The 19516-nt window shown below is 29.6% G+C and overlaps 1 protein-coding gene across 1 annotated transcript; it reads left to right on the plus strand.

The window, feature by feature from the left end:
* Window positions 1-1349: 1349 nt before the first annotated feature.
* LOC106692537 (UNC93-like protein MFSD11) lies at window positions 1350-19186 on the plus strand. The gene is made up of 8 exons (XM_014438537.3): window positions 1350-1614; window positions 9637-9806; window positions 12302-12478; window positions 14023-14276; window positions 15397-15522; window positions 16137-16305; window positions 16376-16511; window positions 18815-19186. Exons 1-8 carry the CDS (start codon window positions 1510-1512, stop codon window positions 18971-18973), a joined length of 1296 nt encoding a protein of 431 aa, XP_014294023.1. The 5' UTR covers window positions 1350-1509; the 3' UTR covers window positions 18974-19186.
* Window positions 19187-19516: the final 330 nt, after the last annotated feature.

Consider the following 19516-nt stretch of genomic DNA (forward strand, 5'->3'; position numbering starts at 1 on the left):
TAGATTGTCCCTGAAGATGGCCGAATTGGCCGAAACGTTGGACGTGTAAAAGAAATAAAAGTTTTGAGACTATAATTTGGATAGTGTTTTGAATTATTTATTAAAAAATTGCCAGTCTCAAGAAAGAATTTTAAGATTATAAATAAAAAAATATATTTTTTATTAAATTAATAATTTTTTTCACACCTAAGGGAGGGGAGGTTTCTACAAAACTTTTTTTCTCGAAGATTTATATAGTACATGAAAAGTGAAAGTGCTTTAGGTAGACAATTTTTAACTAATTTCTTCTAAATTGTTAGAAGCTTTTCGGAGCTACAGTCACATTTTTACGAAAACGTTTCTCGTTTAGTGCGCAACAGCTATTGCACACAGAGTGGCGGATTTGAACCTTGCCATTGGGGCCACAATTTTACAAACAAAAGAAAGAACGAAATCGGCCCTTCTGTTCAAGAGATAATCATATCACAAACACACAGATAGAATTGTTTTGTTCATCTTGATTAACTTTAATTTTATACATATTCAATGGTGTAGGTTTTACAGTAAATTTAGGTCCAAATTTTTGTTGCTTTTATCCCCGTTAATTATATATATATAAAACATACGAGGGGGGGCAGCCAAGTTGTACAAGTGATAATTTTGAGATGACAAATTTGTGAAATTATCAATTATCAATAATTGTATTATAACAGACAATGCTGTAGAGATAATTTGATTTAGGCACAGACAGGAAAAAAATTCCCAAAACTATGTTTATTTGTTCACTGTTAATCCCCAACTTCCAATTGGTATATTCAGTATGTTGTGAAATAATCTATTCCTAATAAATTAATTTTTAATTCATCATTTTTAAACGTTTTGGGATTTTCCCACATCATCAAAACTTATTTTTCTTTATAGTATTTCCTTGTTGTAAGGAAAACAATGTACGCCATCATATATCTTATGTAAATATATACATTTAATTTTTATAATGTACGTGTTCTTAAATGAAGAACTTTAAATAGATATAAATGATATTCACTTATAACATTATTAAATATTTTAATGATTATATTATTAATGCAGGATAATAAACAAACAACAAGATACACCAGTTTGAAAATCACAATTAGTTTTATAATTTCGAAGATTATTGTATAAATTCCGTGTGGCTTTGTTTGAATCGTTCAAGATTAATTATTTCAATGTTAAGTTTTGAACAAATAAATCTAACGCCAGTTCATCGAGTAATTGACTCCAATTATTCACGCGAATTCCGAGAGCCCGCTGAGTGCAGTCTGACTCAATTCAGAGGAAAAGACGCTCTTGACCGCAATTTCACAAACACAGGCCCCGCCTAAAAAATTTCAGTCAACTCGTGGAATGTTAGTAGTGCGTTACACCACTCTCTTAAGATCTGTCTGTAAAAGTAAGACAAAATTAACTGCGGGTAAATAATTGCTGACACAACATTACCTGGTAGTGGGAGATCTCAATGCTTCAGTAGGCAACTGAACACCAAGCATCATGATGCTGTTACCATCCTTCGACAGGAGCTTACTCAATGTGATCCATTTGGGTTTGGGATTCCTCATCTTATTTTCTGCCGACTTCACTATCACTAACATGCAGGTAAATATTTATTTCATAGCAATCACCACAATTTATTTATTTATATATATATTATATATTTTTGTGAAAAAGTTCTACGTTTTAATGTCTTCAGAATCCAGCAAGTTGAGCGTAATAGTGAAAATAAAAAATAGCTTACGTAGTGTACATTATTAAATATTGTAATATAAGACGAAATATAGAACTATGGATAAAAATAAAAATAACTAAGTAACAATTGATAAGGTAATAAAAGCAATTATGTATATAAAATACTATAAACGGTCTAATAACGGTGTTTATTCTATTAGATGGAAAAATAATTCCACATTGTCCATCCTGAAGGTGGGATAATAGCCCCAAAACGTTATAATTTAAGAAGAAAACCTTCTGTCATTTTTTTTTTTTTAATTTTTAATTATTGGTATATTTTTCTTATATCTCAGCAATTTTTCTCTTAATTAGAATGATATTTTAGTAATGCAGCAGGTTTTTTTTTTCTGTTATAAACCACTATGTAAGACTAATCTAGCCACGGCATCGACAAAAAAAAAATTGAAAAATTGAAGTAAACTAAACAATAAAAGGAATATGGAATTTAGTAATATTTGAAGTCCACTAAAAAATTTATTGGGAGATTAAATTGTATCTTATCACAATACTTTATTTTTGTTTTATTTAATTTTTTTTTTTTTCAATTTGTTATGAAGTAATTATATTTTTCTTAATTTGTAGACATTTATCTATTTATATTCATTATTGTATATTTATATTGCCAACTTTTATTGGGATTTCACGTGTTGGAGGGTTATTTGTATTTAAATAAATAAATAATATCATATGATAAGTATTTTCTGAAGTAACGACATGTAAAGTATAAAATCTTACAAATGTTTAATAATTAATTTTTATCAAAGTACACATATCCTCCCTCCCCAAGTTCCCCTCGGATAACCTAAAAAATAACCCACAAATTTTGATCCCACATTTAGCTCGAATTATTAGGAATTTTTTTTCTCGTTTGCCGTTGGACGTTCTTATTTTTTTTTATATTAAATTAATTTAAATAAACTAGAGAATTTATGAATGTGGATATTGATAAATCTTACCTATTACTGTTGAATATAGCAGATTTGATATACCACTAATGTGTAAACTTTTTTTTCATCTTTATGTCACTTTTTTTATTTTATTTAACCCAACAATTTGGTTTTGCAATGGTTTTCCCTGTCACCTAAAACAAAATGAACTGAAGGAAAGGAAAAAGAAAGCGAATGGTAATCTATAGATATAGAACTAACAATTTTTTGTAAATCATTTTGTCGTTAATATCAAGATTTATTTATTTACTTAACATGCCATTTCTTTTAATTTTAACTTTAAAAAATCTAAGTACGTTATTCGGATAAACGGAGTCCTACTCGATGTCCATTTCTTTGGTAAATGAAATGTCATAAATAATATATCTACATCATTCTAATATTGTTTTTAATTATCAGTATTGGAAAATTTATTCGCATTATATGAAACAAACATGCTGCATAAAAAATAATGGCATACGAACTACAGATCAACTCATCACTCTCATTAGTTGCACTACAATTCCTACCTTATAGAATTATTTTTGTTGTTCAAATAACGAGAAATAAATATTTGGTATTTATTTTGCAAATATCATGGAAACTGCTAGTTCTTCTTGGTGCTTTAAGATTTGTACATCTAATATTTTCTGATTTCAAAAATTTTTTTTAATGATCGTTTAGGTTTTTCTTGAATAAAATAAATTTCCGGCGGCTTGTACCTGAAATACTCCAATACCTAATTTTTATGTATATTTACTGTTCCTGTATAGCTTAGGCGAAAATTTTATTTTCTAGCAGATGGATAATAGCGGATAGAAACTTAGTCTAATTTTCGCAAAATATGGTGTTCGTTGATCTATAAAATATTATTGCTACCGATGTAAGATGGCAGACGTTCATATTTCCAGTTTATGAACGATATTTCGTTTATATTTTTATAATTTCCCAATCGAGATAGAGAGATAGTGGATTTATGTTGCTACTAATACTTTAAAGACATGTGATTACAGCTATTATTATCATCTGTATGACAATTGACAGGCATCTGGCCTGGGGCATTGACTTTTTTCATTGTGTGGCGATCCCAAAAAATGGAAAACTTTAAACCCTAACCATTGTTAGGCAGTGTAGGACTTGGCCGAAAAAAAAACAAGTAAAAAAAAAACATGTGTAACTTAAATTTTATAGGTATATAAAACTTGAGTATTGTGGGAGTAATGAATGGTTTAGTTATATATTATATCCATTGTGTTAGCCTGTTAAAATAGGAAGTGCTATTTCTGGTCTAAAATTATGTGATTACCAGGCATTACTGATTTTGAGCTGAGAAAATGTTGTACAGTTTATTATTAACTGCTAAACGTTGTACAGTTTATTATTAACTGCTAAACGTTTTGATTATAATGTTTCAAGCATGATAAAGTTAAATGTTTTTTTATAATATAAATATCATGAGAAGATGATATTAAGCTCAGTTTTTTTTTTCGGATCCCCTAACGAAATCAGAAATTGAATATATACATATAGGTAGGTGCATGTATATCTGGTAGATTGTAATTCCTTCGATTGCCTTGTGGCAGTTAATTAAACTCATTTTTTTTTTTTTTTTCAAAACCTCTTTATTTTTCATTTAAATAAAAAATACAATAATATATAATACATAGGTATATATATACACAACATACAATTATATCTTTGTTTGCCGTATGGCATTATAAGAATAATTACAATGGCCGCTGAAGGCGGGTATACACTGATGGTATATAACTGGGGGCTGACAGAGAATGGAGAGGGACTTAAACCAGTTACGGCGGACAAACGTTATATTGGTGAGCAGAAAAATATAAATCATGGGTATAACTATGCATACATGTATTTAATAAAAGATGTATTATTGAAACAAATATATTGTAACTCTATAATCAGCCACGAAAACAGAAACAAATGTATTTATGAATACTTTACACATTCGTTACATTGCTTCTCAAAAAATCAGTTGCTTTGAGCTCTTTTGCGTTTTCTTCATAATCGTTGGTTTAACGGAAGGAACTAATTTCTTTATGGAAAGCAACGTATATCAATTTTACTGGCTCAATAACATTATGCCTTTAACATCTAACACGTGGATCCCTTTATCAAAATTTTACTAAAACATCACCATAAAATTATTGTAGAACAATAAAAGTGTGATGTCTCCATTCATTTTTCTTTCTACAGTATGAAAAGAAAAATATTATCATCTTATCTGTAGACTATGACGAGTCGGGTTATAATGAGGATCCTTTGTAATAGATATACGAGAGAAGAAATAATTGTTTATTCCACCATATATTTTTTATATCAATATATCAGTCATAAATAAACATCAATATTATTTTACGTCTTGTACGAAATAGCATGAATGCGAAAAAAAAACATTTACATATGCATACACAGGCTTCTACAATTAGATGACCGACCACTGGTTCTGTGGCGCAACAACCCAATGTCGAGACTTAGTCTCCGCCAATTGTCTTGGTCTTGTGTGACCGTCATCCAATTTCTGTCTCCAAGGTTCTTCAGAATATCATTTGCTACGCCATCAGTTGTTTTTAACATCGCAACGTCACTGGCCCATCTTCCGGGTCCTAATATCATTATCTACAGCACATTTAGTAACGTATATTTTTATATATCAGGCCTTCTCTCTTGGGCCATCTTACCAAAAGAGGGTTAAATGGGTATACATTTCATACCTAAAAACCATATATTCCTAGTTTGGCAGTTAAAAATAAAGACATGATCAACAAAGTCTACAAAAAATTGAATTGATTGATAGATATTACAATCTGCCACACAGTTGTGGGCAATAGGCAGTAGTGATGAATGATCTCATACATACTAAAATAAATAAAAAAAAAAAAAAAAAGAAGAAAAAAAATAATAAAATAAAAACAAATTAAAAAATAAATAAAATAAATTAAAAAAAAATAATAATAAAAAAAACTCTCTTGAAATATATGCAAACAAAAGAATAGACAAGATAATCAAACTATCTGTATGAAAAATAAATAAATAAAATAACATAATGATAAAATATATACAATATTTACACAATCGACCTGATGATCCCTGAGTCCACTCTATCCCCCACGTGTGAGGGGTAGAGCAGAGCTCAAGAGATCCCAGCGCATCCTTCTCGCCGCATCACTGGTAATGAGCCAGTGGAGTCTGAGCAAGTGCGCTAAAGCCGCAAACACTCAACTTGAGTGGAGAATCTGGCCATTGCCAGAACTCCAATTGCCAAAAAAAAAATTAGCTATTGTATTGTAGTTTACTGATTTATGCAATGCACTTCTAATTTGTTTTTATTAAAACATTTTATTATAGAAATGACATTTTAAAGGGCTTACTAATTTAATATTATTAGAGTCCTGGATTATGTAAGAAAGAGGTAGGTTTATCTCAAGTGTTCTCCTGTTGACACATTTAGCTCATAAGTTAATATTACCTAATTTCACATGTCAAACATCGTTTATCTATTATGTTAAGACATGTACTACAGACACTGACAGATTTTAAAATATTATTTCGAACTAATTGGCGTATGAAATTGATGCTTTAGTAGAGCACTTTCTATATTTGTATTTTGTAAAAAAATGTTTAAAAAAATCTAGCATATTATCTTTTGTGAAAAACAAAACAAACAAAAAAACGCAAATTAAAGATAAGGTTAAAACCAAAGACTAAGTATTTTTCAGCTGATAAATGGTAATCTTTTTTCCGCCTTTCACATCGGCTCCATTTTCTCTTGTATTTGTATCCTTTAAGTTAATTACTTTAATTTTTCTCTGTTATATCGTTTTAATAAAGTAATTTTTATTTTTACTAAAGATCATCCACATTTACTAACACACCTTAAATTCCATTTAATGTATAAATATTATTGAAAATTAATTGGTCTTGTACTTTATTAGAATTTTTTATAGACAAATAATATTTCGAAGAACTACTAATTATTTTTTTAAATTACTTTTCATTAAATAATATTTATAAAAAACACCAGTTTTTCACTAGTAGAGTCTAGCAGATTGGAAAACGTTGAGTAATCGTTTGCTTATTATCCAACCATTGTTCTTTTCCATTCCTAATTGATCTCTGTAGTTGAAAGTGAATAACAAGATACATTATTAAAACTAAAAAAAAATCTTAATTAATAATAATCAGAACGATCCTTTTGTCCTAACACTTTTACTTATTTATTTCATATACCCTATGTTTTATCCATTCAGGTGATTAACATTAAAAATCTCTTTAAATATATTTAGGGATTAAAAAAAATTCCCTAATATTTTGTTGCTAGAGTCGATTAATACAAGAATGCAAATCTTTACTTGGAATCCAAAATACTACATATGTCAAAAAAAAGAAATTGAAAATTGAATTTGAACTCAATTTTAATTTTTTTTTAATCTAAAATTTATTTAATGACGTGAAGTGAATTAGTTTTTCCATTTATAACCTCCTCTAGTTTATCTAATTTATCCATAACAACGTTTCGCCCCATCAAGCATACTCCAATTCACAATAACCAATTTCAAATTATGCAGCCAACATAACAATAATTCAAAAACTTAAATAATTACCATATCATTACTGTTTTCTATAACTTCATTATTGAAACGTTATCTTTTCTCCACCTTATATAATCACAATAGTATATGTTTCTGTATAGAATTGTTAAAAATTCAAACCACATGTTTAAATTGAGGAGAATCTTTTTTTAAAAAAAAAAAACTTCACTATTACAATAGTTTGACCGCAGTCGAATCTTTATATTTTACTACTTTGTTATAAAAAGATACTACTAATAATAAAAGAAAGTATTTAAGGAAAATAAAATTATGAAAAATGATTTTTACATAAATGGCAATCAGATAATATGGATATCCAAGACAGAATAAAACATAAATACATTAGAAATAAAATTTATCAGTATTTTAAAATGACTTATGTAAATGGACATTGATAAAATCAAATTGACATTCATAAAATATGGCCACAATCATATAAAATTAGGATTATATAGCAACAATAATATTAATAATTAGGATTATATAGCAACAATAATATTAATAAATAATAATGTGAACCACTGCAACCAATGAAGAATCGGGGGTTCAGTACTTTGTAAGGAAGAGTAATACAATGAAGTGATTTTTTCAAGATCACGCTCAAACGCCAGTTTTCCCCAATTTTAAGGGTACCCTGGGGTTCTAAGGTGTCCTGGGGTTCTGAAGCGAGAGTTTGACTCACGCCTAAAGTAACAGAAAAAAAATAATTATCCGCCACAGCCGGATTCGGACTCTTGATAGTACAAGAGCCGGGAAGAAAAAAAGGTAGTTATCTCACCCCAATTTTTGATTACTTTAATGAAAACTATATATAATTACTAGTCAAAATTCATGTGTCTGCCATGTATAGGTAGAGGGAATAAAAAATGGTGGCTGTTTCAAAACCTTAAAAAAACATTAATTTTTCATTTGAAGCCCTATATCTTAAAAACTACCAACAACACTAGAAAATCTAAGAGAACATCATTTAAAGAAGAGTAAATTTACTGAAATATTAGCCATAAAAGAGTTATTTACACCCAATAGTTCTCGAGATATTGCTTTTTAAAAAGCAAAATTTCTTAAAAATATTCTGACAGACTGGTAGTTAGCTAATTTATTTTGAGAAATCTATATCTCAGAAACTATGAGACATACAGTTGTCTATTAGTACTCAAATTAAAGCTAGTTTAATGGACTATAAATAAGATTATGATCTTTATCTTCGTAGGAATAGTAGTTTTCATGATATTTTCTAAAATAAATTCATTTATAGTTGTTCAGACAATAAATTTGATTTATGAAAAACTTCATTTCAGAAACCATTGGACGTACAGATGTTTGCCAGCGCTCAAATTAAAGCCAGTTAAATTTACTACAAAATAGTTAATTATGTTTATAATTGAGTGCTAATAGACATCTGAACGTCAAATGGTTTTTGAGATATAGATTTTTTTAAATAAATTCACTAATTACTGATCTTTCAGTACGTCCCATACAACAATTTTATGAAATGTTGCTTTTTAAAAAGCTATAACTCCAAAACTATTAAACGTATATAACTCTATTAGGACACATATTTTAGCAAATTTGCTCATCTTTAAGTGACGTTCTCTTAGGTTTTCTTGCGTTGTTCCTACTTTTTGAGATATAGAGCTCCGAATGAAAAATTAGTTTTTTTTTATCGCTTTGAAACAGCCGCCATTTTTTATTCCCCCTACCTGTACTTGGCAGACTCATCAATTTTGAATATTAATTATACATAGTTTTCATTAAAGTAATCAAAAATTGGGGTGAGATAACTGACTTTTTTCTCCTCTTGAGCTTTTGTACTATGAGGTAGTAGCATAGTGCCTTAACCCTGTGCCATCACGCCCATATAAAATCGGGGTGGAGTGCTTACATCCGTATATAGGAAGCGTATACAACGTATATCCAGAATCGTTCGGCCACTGCTTCTGTTGAAGAAAGATGCTGAGCTTATCTTACTGCCGAAGGTAATCACTTTGATCAATATTTAATATAAATGTTAATCTTTACATTTGAGTAGTTTGAACACTTCTTAATTTATTCATTAAAACCTAAATAATTGACAACAATGAAAATTTTTAGATGTAAATATTTCCTAAACAAAGCGTTAACGGCCTATAAATAAACCTTCGTAGGGAATTTTTTTCTTGTTTTGAAAATTCTAATTGAAAAAATGAATAAAGGATTCAGTTAGAACACTTATACCCTGAAACACCCTGTATACCTACCTATTTATAATGGTTAAAGATTATAATTAGAAATATACTGTGGCGGATGACTGTTTATTTTCTTGTAAATATTTCTCATTCATTGAATAATTTATTATTTCATTTTTTCAGAAAACCATAAACGCAAGTATACATGAAGATAAACCAGAGTACGACATAGATGGCTACGTGAGCCTCTGTCTCTTGTACGGGCTCTACGGTATCACGCTTTGGCTGGCACCTTCCTTCATCGCTGTAATTGGCTACAAGCTCAGCTTGATCATTGGAGGTGCATCTTTAGCGTTAGTATTCACCATCTTTATCTCAGGATAACAAATCTGTAGTATTCAGTTCAAGTTCACATTCATACCTGAAATATTTATATAGCCATGTTGACAAGAACACAAAACTTATTGTTACATTATATCAGACCTCGTACAGAAGAGCAAAACGAGATAAAATATACCCCTTTGGAAAACAGTATTTAATATTTTGAAATGTTGCTCAGTACTAAATTTTCAACTACCTACATGTTTAGTTGACGCCTTAACACAAAGTGTATCTTGACCTATTCCAAGCTTCCGCCATCCAGTGCGGTATGTTAAGAATGGTCTTTAATTCAGCATCCCACTGTGCTTCATCTTAGCCTGGGTCTACCCTCCTTCTGGTACACTCCAGCCTATCCTCATGTACACATCTAGGAATTTTTCCTTCCTCCATTCTAATCATATTTCTGGCTCAACTTGACATTTCAAGCCTAACAAAGTTTAGGCTTTGTTAGGCTTGAAATGTCAATTAAAAAATATTTAAGAAGGTTGTTATACAGAATAGCTCCTAGTTCTAACGTCTCCTACAAACTTCAACCTTCACAGTCCCCTATACACGCCATAAAATTTTCCGTTCAAAACAACAGATCACTTTCATTAGCTGTTGTCATCAGGGTTGCCACATTTTTTAAAACGAAACACAAGACAAAAGATGTTTCTTTTTAAAGGAGATATGAATTTAATATTTGTAAATAGTAAAATATAAAGGAACTTTCAAAACTATTATTTATGTAAAAAAAGTTAAAGGAATTAAAAGTAGTTGCTAAAACAATTAAAAATAATTATTTTTAGAAAAATGCAGGACAAAGTACAAAAACAAAAATGTCCTGGTTGTTGGATGGCAATCCTGTTTGTCTTGACCATGGATGTGTTAACCCAGTCTTATGATGGTTCCTCATCTGTCTCATTGAGCCAAAATTGCAATTGCTGGCCACCACAATTCTCTTGCTTGTTTTCTTCGACAATTTGTTGGTAGATGTTAAGATAAATTCAAGATACAAAGGTAAATTCCGGTACTCTTACAATTTTTCAAGAGATCATCCTAAAAATAGTTTCCCCTTGCTGAAGCTCTTTTGTCTTCACCTCCATTTACAAGTACATAGTTTTGGTCACATTTACCTTAAGGCCTAAAAGTGAATTTGCATGTCGGACCTGTGCAGCTCAGTTTTGGACTTGGCAACATTTTCAATTTTCACCTGGAGGGTCCAAGAGGTGAATACTTACGTTCATAATAGTTGCTGTCATCAGTAATTCTGAATCTCTTATTGCTTCTTCAATCCCTCGAATAAGCAGGCAGGCCAACCGATCAGCAACAGGGAACTGACCACTATTAGCATTGAATGGGACCAAGGGTTCCTGATTTTCGTGTATTTTTTTTTAACTAATCCTATATATATTTTGTTATTGTTAATCCTATAAACAAATTAAATGGTCTGAGCAAGCAAAAATTAATTAAATTTAGTAAAAAATAGTTTTATTTCTAAATTTGTCTGAAAATTTGGATATATGGGTTTTTAAGAGTCCTTTAACCAGATCTAATATTAGTTTTGGTTACAATTTTTTCAATCAATATTCTCCATTCCCTGTGTTGTAGAAAATAGTTTTTATTATTTGATTTTTAAATAAAACAGTAGATGGCTACACTGCTCTGGTATGGGATAGCTTGGCGTCCCTTGGGTCCAGAACAGTCGGTTGTGGCGTCTATTTACAGAAACATACTCTTTGTCTTTGCTTATAAAACCCTTCCTAAATTGCACAAAACCCTGGAAGAACACTCATTAAAGATGATTCAATAGACCCATAGGACTAAAAAATATTATTTTTTTTTTTGTTTTGAATGGTATTTTCAACAAAAAAATTGTTTGATATACTGGATCAAAGTCTACCACCATTTTTGTTGTAAAAATTTAGATATGGATTGCTTAGTTAGTAATTTAAACATTTTAAAAATTTATTTTAATAAAAACCTATTTTGTTTACATTTTCTTTTTTCAATCATGTCAATTTTACAACTGAGACATGAAATAAACCAGTTTCCGGATGTTTTATTTTATTTTTTCCAAGTTTGATCAAGATCTACGAAGACACATGCTCTCCCTTTGTGAGTTTATTTCATATTCTCCTAAATATATGTTGAATAAAGAAAGTCTAAGATTTTGTTATATTAAATGAACATATAATAACATCTTGTAAAATATAAAATGAAGCCTAATCTGTGAGTAATGAACTATAAATGCTGTCCTTCTTTTCATATGATTGATAATGCTTTAATAATTGACTAAATATAAGTCTAAAACATCAAAAACATATTTTAAATATCTATGCTTCTTAAGATACATTAATGTCATATAAAAAGTTGTAATGGGAGGAATTATTTTTTAATGGTCCAATTTAAAATAAAAATTTCATTTGATATTAATTTAATTTTGTAGTTCAAATACATAACAAGAAGTATATAAAAATGTTCACAGGATCTTCATGTTCACTCTGGCACTAGAAAAAGTCTGGACTGCTTACATCGGTATCGTTTTAGGAGGAATTGGAGGTTCTTTTTTATGGGCAGCAGAAGGCCACTATTTAGTCCTGAATTCTGATGAAAAAACAATGTCAAGGAATATTGGAGTCTTTTGGGCGATTTATTCAGCATCGTTAGTACAAGTATTGTCTTATTAATTATAACAAAATAAGATTCTTAATTATTATTAAAAAAATTAACCTGTATATTTGGGAAAAAAAAATTGCTCCTTATAGGCCCAACAAAATCCTTCAACCATTTTCAACTACCCAAAAGAATTGGCTATACATTTGTACTTTTCCCTCTCAGACTCAAATTTAAAATCCTAGATTTCAATGGAAATACATGTTTTAAAATCCTCTGAGTCCAAATAAACAAGTCTCACAAAATGGTAAGCTCTGTTTTTATAAGTGTAAACAGCCTAGCTCAGATAAAAAAAGTTATATGAAACTGAAATCATGTGCTTTAGGCAGCTACATGCCTGAGATGTCAACTTTTTCTCTAAAATCGACTTTCAGAAAATCTCACTTTATATCACCTATTTTACACTTTTTTACTATTTTCTCAAAACAACTCTAATGATTATGGTTAAACTTGTCATATCTATGTATGATTAAGTTTAATATCAACTAGGTCCTATCCTTATTGAAAATTCTAGTAGAACTTAAATGCCAAATGTTAAAAAAAGTACCTTTAATTTGTTTTTATTTAATATGATTAGCCATGCCTTATTGTCAGCAGTTAGAAACAATAAATTTAAAGAAAATAATATAAAATATGAAAAATTTTAATAATTAACTATAAGTTAAAATAAATATTTTTAGTTTCCCTACAACTATGGAAACTTAGAGATATATGTTTATCATTATAACTTCTTGACTATTATCTTTATGGTATGGAAACACAAATATGTAAAAATATTTTTTTTTTTTTTTTTTATCTTATGAATAAATAGAAATATAAGTAAGGGGAAATATCGTGATTATGAATAATATAGGCATTGAATTTTCAACAAGCAATGTTAGTCAAAATACCAGATTTTGTTGCATTGATGATTTAACTGTTTTATTAAGTACTTCCAAGACAATCATTAGATAAATAATAAACTAATTCATTAATATAATTCATTCTACTGATAAAGGCTTCCCACTTTGAGATAGGGTAATATGATTGCTCATTGCTTAATTGCAAGAAACGTAGTGATAAGTTGTGGATAAACCCCAATATCTTCTTTCTTGTCCTTTTATTTTTCTCTTATTCTTACTTAAATAAATAATTTCTCCATTTAATTTCATGAAATTGAGATTTCACTTCTTTTTCCCTCTCCTTCAGCAGTTTTAATACAATTTAAAAAATATTAAGGAATAGTCCTATTTTTGATAGTCATTCACAGTATTCTTAGATTGCTTAACGATTCAAATCCAAAATAATATTAATTTTGCGAGTGTCCAATAAGACTGATCTTAATACTTATGTACAATACTATAATGTTCCATTCTCTTCTTTAGGCATAATGTACCAATTAACAACTACTTATATTATTCATTAATAATTACCTATTTAATTAAATTATGAAGTTATTATTTTATAAAATATTTATATAATAATTTTCTGCCAACTATGCCTTATTACTATTCAATACAAATTTATTCAAATTTTGTCCATTTTCTGTTTAAGAATGATTTCAGGAAATATTTTTGCAGCTACTGAATTCGCAGGCAAGATACATATAGACCAGGAAACAAGGTTGCGCCTGTTATTAATCATGGGCACTGTAGCACTAGTAGCTGTTCTTTTATTTGCTTTCTTGAGTAAGCCTCCAGGGCAAAGAGTGCCATTGACTGAGGGACCAGTGGAAGCCTTGCGGAAAACATGGAGGCTCTTTTGTACAAAGGACATGATGGTACTTCTCATCACATTCGTCTACGGAGGTAGCTTCAATCACTTTTAGGTATTTAGTAATGATTAAAAGTGCATTAACTCGATAGTGTAGTCTTGCTATTGTGTACATTTATATTAAAATAATAAGTGCAAATAAAAGGCACATATTTTTCCAACATCTAAAGAAAAAATATTTGTAGTGCAGTATAAGTTTCAGATATGTTTGAGACCAAAAAATATTTATATCACCTTTGCTTTAGTTCTCACTCAAGAGTTTTGAAAATATTCCTCAATTAAAAAATATATGAGTCGCTTGTTTCAATTATTTCTTTTTTTCTATTATTACTCCAACGTTCCAATCATATAGAGTAATCATTTGTCAAATGTTGGAGTTACATCAGAAAAAAAAGAAAGAGGAAATAGTGGACACAAGTGGATCATTAGAATTTTTACTAAGCATAGTACCTAGTCTTGCAAAAAATCTTTAAATATAAAATATACATATGAACTCATATTTCTAATTTTCAACTTTCCTACCTAAGAAATCTAATACTATTAAAAAATAACATTATAAATAAAAAATAAAAATAAAACAATAGATTTCCTGGTAATATTGTGACTTAGCGATGGTGCTTTGAAGTTTGAATAATCCTGTTTCACTAGTTATAGACAAAATTCATTTATATTTTCATTTTTTTTTTTTTTTAATAATGGAATATTTCATTTATTTTAAAACTGTTTAGTACTTAAAGCAAAAGCTTGAACACTATCATATTTTCACTAGAATAAGATACCTTTAAATTATAGTTCTTTCAGCATAGCAGACACCATGTACAAAGATGGTTACTAAACATTTCCAACAAGGCTTGACCTATTTTTGAGATTTAAGCAAGTTATTGTTAATTATCCTCAAAAGATTAATACAGTTTGATGAACATGGATAAGATTAAGACTGATATTCAAATATAATTCTATAGAAATTAATACATCACTTGGTAAAAAATTAATATAAATTTAAAGATGAAAGTTACAACACTCATAGCTTCACAAGAATTTTTTTTTTAAGAAAGTAGTGTGTTAAATATAATATATCATTAATATGCAATAATATAATATAATGTATGGAATGATATTGATTTATCCTCAAGAATTTTATTTTTATTCATTCAGGCCTCCAACAGTCTTTTGGTACCGGAGTTTATGGTCCCAGCATCGGTTTTACAAGAGAATTTGGCATCCATGCGAAAAAATTGGTGCCTATTTGTGGTCTAATAAACGGATTAGGAGATTCTTTAGGTAGGAAATTTCAATTATTATAATTATAATGTTTGGTTATACCCTGTGAAGTATCATTTTTCTGGGGAAACAAGAAAATTTTAATAAAATAAACTACAATGTATTAACTACTCAAATACTTAAATCAGTTAATTAAGCTTATGTTAACAATTTATTCAGATGTACACCATTGATTTCTTCATTGTTTATAATTTTTTTTTTTTTTTGGAGTGGAGAGTTTTAACTCTCTAGAATACTGATAAAGTTAATTTATAAAACAGCTTGATCATACATTCATCAGTGAGAAATGAATGAATCCATAAAAATTTAATTAGTGTTAAATCGGTAGGTCAACTTCTAAGGGGTAGACTGAGACCTGAGAATTTCTTTAAGGCTGATCTGGTGAAAAAGGGTTTAGACGGAGGTAAGAAGGTAGTACCTAGGCAACAATTGTCTGTGGTATCGGGATCAAACCTTTCCCTTTGGTTAAGCAAATAATATGATATTATTGTACATTATACATTTATTTGTTATTTTCACCCCAGAATACTAAAATTTTAAGGGATACAAGCACATCAATCGTTAAATTTGCAATACAAAAATAATGTTAACATATTCTTTTATTTTTTATGCAGGTGGTGTATCATACCTAATTATAGATCGAGCTGGAATAAAGTATACCAGAAGGCATGCAATCATTGCAGGATTAGTAATTCAGACAATTGCATATGTTAGTATTTATATCAATCTCCCAAATAGTGCTGTTTTTAGGGAAACAGATGAAAAAGCAATTATTCCTTCACAGTAAGTAGAGAGATATAAAATTGTTAACAAGTTTGAAAATTCAAATTATTTTTTATTTTTATTTATTTAGGATTTGGCTAGCATTGATATGCAGTTTCCTCATTGGTATGGGGGATAGCTGTTTGAATACTCAGATCTTCCCCTTGTTGAGGGACCTCCATCCTGAGTACAGTGCACATACATCTGCACTTTATAAATTTTCAAAGGTGAATTATTTTCAATTTTTAATTATATTATTGATGAAATACTGTTCTCACAGAAAATTTTAAACATTTTTTCTTTAAATTGTATTGTATTACTTAACTGTTAAAATTTATAATATTACAAATCAATGTATTTTTCATTTTGAATTTTAAAACAATGTTCTCTATTTATGAATGTATAACTAACATGCTTTATTAATGGTATTCTCTGTCTGATGCTCTCAATGTTAAATTCTGTCAAATCATATAGTCATTTGTATGGAGCTAAAGGTTTTACATAAGAGAGAATCCCGAGATTCATTGTATATGTGCAACCTGAAATAATTTTTCCTTATTTGGGAGGAAATGAAATCAGAAATGAATGATTTAGGAACTTCATTCAAATCTACTAGAATATTGCTACCTTAATTAATTTTATGTAGAAACAGATACTATAATATATTATGACTTGGGGAAATATTCTGAATCAAAATGATAATGCTTAGGGGGAAAACATGTCTCCCGACCTACCAAAGGAAATAAAAACTGTAAAAACTAGCAAATGATATTTACAAGAATTTAAAAAAATTAATAAGAATGATTTTCTTCTTCAAACCTCAGTATAATGTTATATCTGCCAAGAAGTAATGCCTTCAAATATACTTTTAAAAGAGAAAAATGAAGATAGATTTACATGATGAATCATGAAGATAGATAGATAGGTACATAAATCAAAACTCTCTATAACCGCAAATATTCTGGTAATTTATTATTTACTCAAACTGAAACCAACATTTGGAGACCAAAACTGAAGAAAATACAATAAACATTTAGTAACTTAGCAAAGAGTGGAGGGAAAAGAATCTTCTAGAAACACTAAAATATTTAAAACAATGTATATTCCATTCATTTTGTTTCTAAGAAATGAGTTTATTTTTTTAATAAAAACAAATTCATAAAAAATAAAATAAATTGATATTGCTTTCTTTAAAAAATATATTGGAAGTGAGAGGAACATAACATTAAAATAAAGGAAATCTAACACTTTTTGATTAGGTAATCAGATTTGTTGGGGTTGTCTTGTCTTAGGCGATTTCTCCAGCCTGATATCTCTTTACATAAGGCCCACGACAAGGCGTATTGATTATAAGTTAGGGAGAGTCTGAGGCAGAGTAACAGTTCTGGTTGCTGAGATGAAGCAGACGGACTAGAACTGTCATGATAGGAGCCAGCTTACTAGTTGCCGAGATGAAGCGGGCGGACGGACCAGTAAGCTGAATAGGTTAGGTGCAGCTCTAGTTGCCGAGATGAAGCAGACGGACCAGTGTAACCGTTAAGAATTAGGTTACAATCTTAGTTGCCAAGATGAAGCGGACGGACTAAGATTGCTGGAGAAAAGGAGAGGATATAGGCCATCGTCTTAGGTGTGCAAAGGAGAGGATATAGGCCATCGTCTTAGGTGTGCGTACAGAAATAACTACTTCCGCGAACATAGATTGGCAATAAACTTCTCTATCTCAAGAAGTGTATACGCCACCTGTGCCATGACTAGACCCAGAAAAGGATGTGGATCTACGAAAGGATAACATCAAATTTGGGGATTTACAGTCCCTTATTTATAGGCCTAGTCCATGCGGCTGTGACCGGTACCTGTCTGCTTGAGATAGGTTCGTGCATTGCATTGTTATCATTTATTATTCATTGTACAGATATTGCTAAGTATTATGTACAGAAATTATTAATATACAAAAATGGCAATGTATTTTTACAAAATGAAGTGATTTATAAATTTGAGAGCTTTGGTGAGGCTCGAGGTAGAGCGCTCTGGTGAGTTGTGGTCCAACCACTTGCTCCCTCTCGCTACTGATTTATTGTAGCCATAGTATGTATAGTATAAAATTTATTAGATTTTTTACTTTCACTTTTATATATATATGTAATATATTGTAAGGGGAAGTATTGTGATCATGTAAAATTTCTAAGTTGAGTTTTCAATGAAAATAAACACTTTGAGGTCCCCTGAGTCCAAATAACCAAGTCTCCCAAAATGGTCTGTATGTGGTGAGCCCAGCTAAAAAACAAAAACTTGCACAAAACTGAAATTACATATTTAGTACAGGTGGATGCCTGGCATGTAGTTAACAGCAAACTTTATGTTAAGTTCTACTAACCAGGATTGCTACTCCATAGAATCAATTTTTCACATTTTTTATTGAACTCAGTATATGAATGTAAAATTAAATAATCTTTAATATCAGATAGGTTTTGTACTAATTGAAACAGTATGTCATGATTAGAGTTTTTAATGGGAGCATTATTTGTTACAGAGCATGTCAATGGCAGTATTTTTCTTCTGTAGTAGCTACTTAGGGCTTCACCTGCAGCTGATAATTATGTTTCTGTTCGGTGTAGCAGGTGCTATTGGATTTTCATATGTAGATATTAGAAATTCTAGGAAAACCACTGAGAATATTAGTATTAAATAAATATAGATTTAGTAAGTAAATTATTTACTTCATACATTATAATGTCAACTGTGAAAAGTTTAATGATCTCATCACTCTTTCCTTTTATAATAGCGTTTTAATGGATCTATGCTGTAAAATAAATTTTTGACCTAAAATGATAAACTAAAAAAAAGAATAAAAATATGTGCGTACTTAAAATAAAAAGCTAGAATTGTCTTCTCCAGAATCCTATATGTTTTGTACTTTTACTGTTACCCTATACATTAACAATATTTTTTCTTTGTTTTTATTTTTCCCTTACCTGGCTTATGTGTGGTCATCCTGTAGGTTACCTTCCTAATATAGTGGGAAGGTCTAAATTTATTCAGAGAGTTCAAAACAAAATAAAGTTTAACCCATCCAGACCAGATTTTAACCATTGTTATATTAGACCCAGGGTTGCAAGGTTGTTATATACTAAAATTGATAATGAAGAAAATTTGAAGGAGTGTAAAAATCCTTAAAGATGGCAGAACCTAGAATGATCGTAGCTGGTGGAAGTTAGGACAGTACTAACTAAAC

Source organism: Halyomorpha halys, unplaced genomic scaffold (assembly GCF_000696795.3).
Source record: "Halyomorpha halys isolate HHAL.00 unplaced genomic scaffold, Hhal_1.1 Scaffold59.1, whole genome shotgun sequence".
NCBI classification, from domain to species: Eukaryota; Metazoa; Arthropoda; class Insecta; order Hemiptera; family Pentatomidae; genus Halyomorpha; species Halyomorpha halys.